This window comes from Bombus vosnesenskii, unplaced genomic scaffold, assembly GCF_011952255.1.
Source record: "Bombus vosnesenskii isolate JDL3184/JDL3185 unplaced genomic scaffold, Bvos_JDL3184-5_v1.1 scf7180000015183, whole genome shotgun sequence".
Taxonomy (NCBI): domain Eukaryota; kingdom Metazoa; phylum Arthropoda; class Insecta; order Hymenoptera; family Apidae; genus Bombus; species Bombus vosnesenskii.
Genome location: NW_022883875.1, coordinates 12,395 through 22,741, shown reverse-complemented (window position 1 = coordinate 22,741; position 10,347 = coordinate 12,395). Strand labels below are relative to the sequence as shown.

The 10,347-nt window shown below is 49.7% G+C and overlaps 2 protein-coding genes across 2 annotated transcripts; both read left to right on the top strand.

Annotated features, from left to right (window-relative positions):
• Nucleotides 1-1,071: 1,071 nt before the first annotated feature.
• LOC117241030 lies at nucleotides 1,072-1,905 on the top strand. Its single transcript, XM_033507022.1, has one exon. The coding sequence runs from the start codon at nucleotides 1,072-1,074 to the stop codon at nucleotides 1,903-1,905; it is 834 nt and encodes a 277-aa protein (XP_033362913.1).
• Nucleotides 1,906-8,892: 6,987 nt separating this feature from the next.
• Nucleotides 8,893-9,722, top strand: LOC117241029. The gene is made up of 2 exons (XM_033507021.1): nucleotides 8,893-9,172; nucleotides 9,301-9,722. Exons 1-2 carry the CDS (start codon nucleotides 8,893-8,895, stop codon nucleotides 9,720-9,722), a joined length of 702 nt encoding a protein of 233 aa, XP_033362912.1.
• The last annotated feature ends 625 nt before the right edge of the window (nucleotides 9,723-10,347 follow it).

Below are 10,347 nucleotides of genomic sequence, written 5' to 3'. Positions count from 1 at the left end.
AGCGCGGAGAGGGTGTGGTAACTGGAGCAGACACGGAGAGGACGGAGCCGCGAGCTTACCCGAAATCTCCGGAAAACTGGAGAATTCAGGTAAGGAAAGTAACCAGAGTGAAGGACTAGCGCCCGTGAATGCAAAGCGGGTGTAAGAACCCACGTAATCTGGTGTAGAAGGGCGCTAAAGGCGGAGATAAACCGAGTGCGAGGTTATGACGAAGGGGTAGCCATATTGGGACGCGTGACAACTGCGCCTCCACACGAGCTACCCGAGGAACCACACAGACGCAGCCATATTGACACGTGCGTCAAAGCGCGCCGCGCGGGCCATTTGAAAGCGGCAGCGTCTAATGGAGCAGCAAGTGCGAAGGAAGCGGCCATATTTGCGCCCAATGGCGAAAAAAGACGCAACGGTGGCGAAAGATAAGGAGGCAGGGGAAACCGTCGGAGGAAGGGGCGAAGCGGAGCTGGTTGCTGAGCCGTCACATGTCAGCACCAGGAGCATGACGAGGGCGGCCCTGACAAAAGAGGGGCCCTCCCACTCCACACTGGACACGGAGAACCCGCAGTCCAAAGAAACGACAGAGGAAGAGGACCTAGCCCAAGAGATGAGAACCGCTATTATGGCAGACATAGGAGCGGAACTGATTCGTCGGGCCGCAGAGATGACCAAGGTTGTCGAGACATCTCGCAATCTTAAGAGTACGCAGGAGGAAACGTTGAAGGAAGTGGCGAGGTCTATCACCGCGGGCACAACGGAGCTACTGAGGAGAATAGACCCGCCATCGTCGCCCTCGCTATAGCGCAAAGACGCATAACGACATTAGAGGCGGAGAACGAGGCGCTCAAAAAAGAGCTGGCCATGCGTCCCCCCGCAGAGAAGAGCAGCGACAAGGCGCGTCTCGCCGCAATCGAACATGAGCTAGATAAGACCCTCGCTACACCGGCTAGAGGAACGCCTCCAGAACATGGAAAGGATGGAAGAAAAGGAGGTCGCGCCGGACGAGAGCACAAGAAGGGCTGAGAGCGGAGCCCCAAACGCTCCATCGACCAAGGGAGGAAAAGCGGCTGCCACGGAATGGCAGACCGCCGGAAAGCAAAAAAGAAGAAGAATATCAGAAAGAAGAAGGGGGCAGAGAAGAAACACTCGGCCAAACCAACCTCCGGGACGATCACCCTGACAGACAAATCGGGACAATCCTGCGCGGAGATTCTGGCTGCGGCCAGGAACAGCGTCTCCCTGGCTGAGGTCGGCATCAGCACGATGAGGACGCGAAAGACCATCACTGGAGGCGTCATTCTGGAGGTCCCCGAGGATCAGGAGAGAAAGAAGGCCGCAGCGCTCGCAGCATGCCTAACGCGGGCTCTGGATCCGAACAAGGTCCGCGTGGTGACACCCTTCCGGGCCGCCGAAGCAGGGGAGTCAATGATAGACGTATCAGCCACCAAGGAGGAAATCCGGAACCCCCTGACGAAGGAGAGCGGCTGCAAGCCGGAGGACGTCCGACTGGGAGAAATCCGCCCCGCCCGAAACGGTCTTGGATCTGTGTGGATACGAGGCCCGGCCGGTGCAGTGAGGAAACTGGCCCAGGCTGGCAAGGTGGCCATAGGGTGTTCAACGGCGAGGGTCGAAGTCATCGCGCGAAAACCTCTACAGTGCTACAGGTGCCTGGAGATCGGGCACGTAAGGAAGTCCTGCACCGCCAAGGAAGACAAGGGGCACCTATGCTTCAGATACGGCAAACCAGGGCACCAAGCGAAAGCATGCACTGTCGCGAGCCCGAAATGCCTATCCTGCGAGGCGCTTGGAGCACCATCCGGGCAGAGGATGGGTGGACCGGCCTGCCCCCCCCCCCCCCCCCCGAAGAAAGGAACCCAGATCCGCACGCAGGCTGTGTTACCCAATAACTGAAAAATCCCAAAGTCAACGTCGCCTGTCTACTGTTTATGGCCTGACTTCGTCGCAGTCTTTTGTCTACGCTCTGTCGATGGCTTCAGTGCTTGAGAAAACTAAAAAGACCAGATGTAGAGTTTTCTTAGAAGTGGTAAGCACTTCAACACCCTCCCTAAAACTCTACATCCCTACGAACAATTATCTCAAATTTACAAATTATCTCTTAATATTTTTCTCACTCTTGTCGTAAATAACTGAAACTTAATTTGTCAATGCCTTCTCAAGTACATTTGCCAGCCGCCTTTCTCTTTTCCATACAAATTAATTTATTACAAAAAAAACTAGAAGACTAAACAGATCATGTGGAGTTTTTCCTTTTTTTTTTTTTTTTTTGAGAAGTAATAATCACTTCGACACCCTGCCTAAAAACTCTACATGTTTACAAACAACTACCTCTTAATATCCTTTTTACTTTTCAAGCCTAACTTTTTTCTTAAATATTCAAATCTCGATTTTGGCAACGCCTTCGTACATATATCTGCCAGTTGCTCTTCGCTTGTTACATAAGTTACATCAATTTCGCCTCTATTGTATAAATCTCTCAAGAAATGATATCTTACGTCAATATGCTTACTTCTTTGATGGAATTCTGGATTCTTAATTAATTTCACGGCACTAGTATTGTCTACACATAGCATATACTTAAGGATCTCTAATTTACATTCAAGAAATATTTTCTTTAGCCACATAATTTCTTTCGCTCCTGAGGCTGCACTGACATATTCAGCTTCGGTCGTAGATAGAGCTATACATTGTTGTCGCTTACATTGCCATGTGATGGCCGCATTCGCATACTTACATACAACGCCTGATGTCGATTTTCTTGTTTCTTCGTCGCCTGCATAGTCAGCATCGCTAAAGGTTTCGAGACTGCCTGCTTTTATATATAAGAGTCCCATGTCTGCGGTCCCTTTAATGTAGCGCAAAATTCGTTTGACTAATTTCCACTGATACTGGTTTGGATTCTCTAAATGTCTCGCCGCTATATTTATTGCAAAACTAATATCTGGCCTACTTACAGTTTGTAAAAACATTAAGTTCCCTCTGTATGGCGCGCTACAATCATTATCGCCTATGTTACTTTCGCTCCAATTAGTCTCGATAGGTGTAGAAACACTGTTTGCCTCATTCGTATTAAATTTTTCCAATATGTTTTCCACATACCTACTCTGATAAATGAATATTGAACCATCTTCTAATCTATAAATTTCAAGTCCAAGAAAACTCTTTACTTCTTTCGAACTCGTAATTTTGAATTCTTTATTTAAATCATCGAATAATTTATCAATTAGAGATTCGTCTGAAGTTGCTACCAGTCCATCATCTACGTATATGGTCATTAACATTAATTTGTCGTCTTCTGTATAAATATAAAAACAAGGATCTGCGTTACTCTGATAAAATTTTAAGTTCGAGATAAATTTTGTGAAACGTTCCGTCCAACATCTTGGAGACTGCTTTAAGCCATATAGGCTTTTTAGCAATTTACAAACCCGATTTGTACCATCATCATAACCTTTAGGTTGTTTCATATAAATATCTTCTTTCAGACTTCCATATAAAAATGCGGTTTAAATGCCGAACTGTCCGAGGTGTAAATTATTTTTGGCTACAATACTGAGCATTAATCTAATTGTGTCAAACCGAGCAACGGGACTATATGTTTCCTTATAATCTATGCCTTCTTTCTGTGAATACCCTTTTATTACTAGTCGCGCTTTGTATCGTTCCGAGTTGTCCGGATTTAGCTTTATCGTTAAGACCCACCTATTGCTAAGTACCTTCTGATCTTTAGGTTTTTCTACAAGAATCCACGTCTTATTTTCATGGTGCGATTTCATTTCATCATTCATAGTCGTTTTCCATACCTCTTTCCTTTCAGATCTCATCGCTTCGTTAAAATCCACCGGTAATTTTTCCGCTACGTACGTTACTGGGTCCCCATAAAAATCGGTTCGTTTGATCTTATCTCTATCTCTCAATTGTCTCACATTGTCGCTAGTTCCATGCGGTTGTTTTTCATGTTCACTCTCTGCACTTTCATACGTACATGCTCTATCGCTCTGCGCACTCACATCTTCGCGCTCGACAATTTTCGGTAAACTTAATTTTACGAATTTCGCATTTTCTAGTTCGGGCTTGAATATTACGTCACGGCTTAATATTACATTTTTTACTGTTGGCACGTACAATCGATACCCTTGTCCGTCATCTACACAACCTACCAAATATCCCTTGTTAGCCTTTTTGTCTAGTTTTGTTCTCTTCTCCGCAGGTATGTGTGCAAAGCACTCAGTACCGAAAACCCTAAACTTTTCTAAATTCGGCGGTTTCCCGTACCACAGTTCATATGGTGTTTTCTTGTCATGTCTTGTCGGCCCCGTCTTATTTATGACATGTACTGCTGTGTTCATGGCTTCGGCCCATAAAAACAGCGGTAGATTTGGTTTCGGATATAGCATCGACCGACCTGCCTCTACTATTGTTCTATTTTCCCTTTCTGCGACACCATTCTGTTCAGGAGTGTATGGGACGTTAATTGTGTGCCTAATTCCCTGACTTCTTAAAAATTCTTTGACTTTTTTATTTTTGAATTTTTTCCCTCCATCACTATGAATTTCGTTAATTTTATCATTAAACTGATTCTCAACTTCTAGGCAAAGGATTTTTAATTTTTCAATTACTTCTGACTTAAGTCGTAAGAAGTACATCTTTGTGAATTTTGAAAAATCGTCGTTAAATGTCAGAAAATACAGTTTCTTGCCTAATGACTCGACTTCCATAGGTCCACATACATCCGCATAAATAATTTCGCGAGGTTTAGTCGCCCGATTGATTTTCTCCTGAAAACTCGATCTATGTTGTTTCCCGTACGCGCAACGTTCACAGAAAAAGTTACTATTCTCTACCACTTTCATATTTGAATTCTTTAAGAACTCTTTAACATGCCTGATATTTTGATGACATAGCCGTTCGTGCCATAACTGTAACGTGTCCGCGTTTGACTCCGCTCTATTGCTAAAATTACAAACTGACGGTATGATAACTCACGTATCTACTTTATACAAATTTCCAATAACTGAACCTCTTGCTATTATTTTCCGATTTTGTAAAAATACACATTTGGTCCCTTCCTTTGAAATACAGAAATCTACGCCCCTTCTTGCGACAGATCTAATCGAAAATAAATTTGTTTTCATACCTGGTACGTACAGAACATCGTTCATTGTACATGTTACCCATTTGCCGTCCACAAAAGTCTCTACTTTAATTTTTCCTTTGTCGCACGCATCCATGAATGTACCATCGTCGATCTCTATCATCGTATTATCGAATTCTTCGAAGACGCTAAACCATTCCCGTCGTTCTGTCATGTGATCCATAGCTCCTGAATCGATTATCCAAACATCAGCTTGTATCGCTGAGGTATTTCCTAATAGACCAATTCCGCTGTGATCCCGATTTTGATTTCTAGGTTCCCGGTTGTCTCTTCTGTCACTTTTAAAACAATTTTTACTTGTGTGGCCTTTCCTTTTGCATATAAAGCATCTAAAGCAATCCTTCTTTAGATGGCCAACTTTTCCACAATTGAAGCAGCTTGGTCCTTGTTTCTCGTATTCACGTTTACTTGACTGCTTCTGCTGTTCCCTTTTATAATTATTATTTTTTGTTACCAGTACCACCGATGTTTCCTGGTCGTTTTTCTTCCAACTGATTTCTTCCGTCATCAGCCTGGTACTAAGCCTGTCTAAGGTCTTCTTTTCTTCTTCCACGGAATCCCACGCACTGTGAAAATGATCAAATTTGTATGGTAACACCGATAAAATGCGTGTTATCAGCATTTTCTCGCCAATTTCACTTCCAAGGGCTTTCATCTTTGCCGCTATGAGTTCCAACTTTGATAGGTTGTACGAGACATTTTCAGATTCTTCCCATTTAAGATCGAAGAACTGCTCCTGGACCATATTTAAATTCTCATCCGACTTCATGTCATACACTGTATTCAACTTTTTCCACATTTCGTGTGCTGTTGTGCAACATAAAACAAGATTCAACGGTTTCCTTCCTACTGAAGTCACGATTAATTTTCGCGCTAATCGATCTGCTTTCAAAAAACTTTCACGAGCGATTTCTTTCTCCGCGCTGTTACCTGGATGACACAGATTACCTTCACACACATTGATCAGGTCGTTATCTTCGCCCAAAAGTGTACGCATAACAAAACGCCACTGGAGCCAATTTTCGTCACCGCGTAACATCTCGATCTTCGCATTTGCTGATTCCATTTTAGCACTATCCCTTATTTTACTATGCACAACACTTTAACAATTTGTTCACTTCACGTTGCTACCTTGCAATTTACAGCCCTGGGCCCATAACCTGTTGAGGTTATTCGATGTGTAAGCAGAGAAAACACGTGGATAAGTTGTAAGGCAGAAAATATATTTAAATAGAAGTGTAATAAGTAAGAATACAATTTGAGCTGGTCCAGAACCGCACGCAAGCTGTGTTACCCAATAACTGAAAACCCCCGAAGTCAACGTCGCCTGTCTACTGTTTATGGCCTGACTTCGTCGCAGTCTTTTATCTACGCGCTGTCGATGGCTTCAGTGCTTGAGTAAAACTAAAAAGACCGGATGTAGAGTTTTCTTAGAAGTGGTAACCACTTCAACAGCGAACCTAAGCCCGCAGACAAAGAAGCTGGCACGGAGGAAGCCAGAGAAGCGACGACGCTAGGGGGTCGAAAATACGCATCCTCCAGACGAACCTAGGAAGATCAAGGCGAGCGCAAGACCTGCTCTACCAAACCATTCGGGAGAGCACGGTCGCCCTAGCGGTGGTGGCGGAACCATACAGAGTCCCGGATGCTTCGGAATGGGCCGGAGATACGGAGGGAATCGTTGTCGTCACCTGGATATCAACGCCCGGGGCATTCGCCCGCGGAGCCCTGCTGGAACGCGGCAACGGATACGTAGCGATCGAGTGGGCAGGGATGGTGGTGGTGGGTGTGTACGTGTCACCCAACAGCGGAAGGGCAACATTCGAGGAATTCCTGGACGGAGTCGGCGACTGCGTCAGACGACGACTCCCCCGGCAAGTGCTCGTCCTGGGAGACATCAACGCGCACTCCATGGTATGGGGGAACGCCAGGACCAACGCGCGCGGCTGCACGCTGTCAAACTGGGCCGCGGGACTTGGACTCCTGTTGGTGAACAGGTGCTCGAGCAGTACCTGCGTGGCGTGGAGAGGGAGCTCCATCGTCGACATCACATGGGCCTCCCGCGATGCATTCAGGCGGATCTCAGGCTAGAGAGTAGCCGAAGGGGTCGAGACACTTTCGGACCGCCTCTACATATTCATGGAGGTGGACACACCTGGACCCCGAACGTGGACTACAGGCGATGGTCGCGGTTCGTCTAGGAAAGGACACGCGCGCCCACTGCCAAGATGGAAGGTTAAGGAGATGAACGGGGATCTACTCCGGGCGGCTGCCATAACAACAGCTTGGAGCTGGGAAGCCCCGACGGCGACGACCGAGACAGACGTGGAAGAGGAAGCCGAGAACCTACGCCGAGCCTTGACAGCAATCTGCGACGCATCCATGTCACGTGCCATACCAGGCACGGTGCGAAGCAGGGCAGTCTACTGGTGGAACCCTCACATCGCGGAGCTGAGTACGAGCTGGTGTCCGGGCCCGAAGACAGTACCTAAGGGCTCGCCGTTGGCGACGACGCGACGAAGAAGGAGTCTCCTCGCGCTACCGGGCGTACCGCGTACTACGGCGCTCGCTGCAAAAGGAAATTAAAAACGCGAAGGACCGTGCCTGGTTCGAACTGATCGGAACAGTCGAGGCCGACCCATGGGGAAGGCCGTATAGGACGGTGACGCGGAAACTGCGCGCGAAGGGCCCCCTGGCAACGACGGAAATGGAACCTGCTGCGGATCATCGCGACACTGTTCCCCTCGTAAGAAGACAGGGCGACAGAACGGCCGCGGGAACCGACACGGACGTTGGAATGGAGGGATGACTGGGAAGTCACAGAGGAAGAGATATGGGAGGCGAGCAGAAGAATGGTCTCCCGCAACGTGATGCCGGGCCCAGACGGATTCTCGGGTCGGATCTGGGGGGAAGTGATGGGAGTCATGGAACCCAGACATCGGCGCTTCTATACAAGATGCCTGAAAGAGGGAGCCTACCCCCGGGCATGGCAGACGGCGAGGCTGGCCTTGCTCGGTAAAGAGGGTCGACCGACGCCCTCGCCGTCAGCATACCGGCCGATATGCCTGCTAGACGAGGTCGGCAAACTGCTCGAGAGGGTAGTTGCCACTTGCTTGGAGCGACACATAGCGGGCCAGGTGCCAGGTTGGCACGAAAGCCAGTACGGCTTCCGGAAGGGACGCTCGACGATCGACGCGGTAAGACGCGTGCGGACACTGGCAGAGGACAGAGTTTCCCGGAACGACGTGGCGCTGGCGTTTTCCCTAGACATCGTCAACGCGTTTAACTCCATGCCGTGGGACAGGATACCGACGGCCTTGGAGCACTTCGAGGTTCTCAGCTACCTCGTCCGGCTGATCCGGTCCTACATCGGCGACAGGTGGATTTGCTACAGCAACAAGGAGGGAGAGGAAAGGCGTCCTGTTGAGCGCGGAGTCCCGCAGGGCTCGGTACTGGGACCGATCCTATGGAACATTACGCACGATGAGGTACTGCTATGCCCGCTGCCCCCAGACGCGGCCATGTAGTGCAACGCGGACGACACCCTGGTCCTGGTCGGGGGTCGTGGCTGGCACGGGACACTGCGCATCGGCGAAATCGCAAGGGCCTCCGCAATCCGTGCCGTGCGCGGATTGGGCCTGAGGGTCTCCCCTGCGAAGTCGCAGGCCATCTGGTTCTATGACAAGAAGCGGCAAGGGACCCCACCGCCCGGCCTATGCATAAACATGGCAGACGAAACCGTCCAGGTGGGACCGCAGATGAAATATCTGGGTCTCGTCATCGACAGCCAGTGGACGTTCGAGCCACACTTCGATTGCCTGATTCCGAAAGTGTCGGTGGCTGCTAATGCCTTGTGCGGCCTGCTATCGTACATCGGCGGAGGAGGAGACGCGGTGCGCCGATTTTCAGAGGGCGTCATTCTGTCCCGAGCGATGTACCCCGGTATGGGCGGACGACCTGTTGGCGAGCCGCCGCAGCATCCTGCTCCTGAGGAGGCTACACGAGGTAACCGCCATCAGAATCATTAGGGGATACTGGACGGTGTCTCACGCGTCGGCGACCGCCATAACCGCCCCCCCCCCCGTGGAAGCTCCGTGCGCTAGCGCTCAAAAAGTGATACACCCACCGGAGAGTATGGCATCCGGGAGAAGATCCGACCGAGCAGACTGCTCCGAACGACATAGGAACCGCTGAGGATGACACGTGGGACCGGTTGCGATCCCAGCTGATCAAAGAGGGAGGTGTATATCTGGGCGCGGAGGCGGTCTTCTCAAACTGGGAGGCATGGAGGAGCCGCCACGGCCTCCCGCTCACATTCAGAATGACCCAGATACTCACCGGACACGGCATGTTCTGCGAGTTTCTGAAGAGAATCGGACGGGAGACGACAGACATCTGCCACCACTGCGGAGAGGACAGGGACATGGCGCAGCACACCCTGGGATTCTGTCCGGCGTGGGAGCTGCCCCGATACTCCCTGCGGCACGCCACAGGAGGAACATTGACCCCCACTCCTGTGATTATAGAGGCGATGCTGAGGGGGCCACAGACATAGACGATTTCCTCGTAGCTTCTGAGAATGACGAACAACATCGCGAAAACTTGCAGGTCCTGTTTCAGCGCCTCAACGACTACGGGGTCGTTATTAATTCCGCGAAGTGCGAATTCGGCGTCCGCGAAATTCAATTCCTCGCTTATACTGTAACCGCCGAAGGGATAAAGCCGCTGGCTGAACGCGTGGGCGCTATCGCTAAAGTACCGCAACCCGCAACCGTTAAAGATCTTCGAAGATACCTCGGTATGATTAATTACAGTCGTTTCATACCGAGGGCCGCGCACACTCTCCGACCACTCAACGACTTATGGAAAGGCACAACCAAGCGCAACGCGTCTATTGAGTAGTCCGAGCATGCGAAAAAAAGCTTCCGCGAGTCGAAACGCGTTTTGGTCGACGCGACAATGTTAGCGGACCCGATCCCCTGCGCGCCCGTTAGCCTCGCGGTCGACGCATCCGATTACGCTATTGGTGCGATACTTCAGCAACGCGTCAACGATTCGCGGCAACCACTAGGCTTTATGACAAAACTGATATCCCCCGCGCAACGAAAATACAGAGCGTATGATTGCGAATTGCTGGCGATGTACTACGCGGTTAAACGCTTCCGACATGCCGTCGAAGA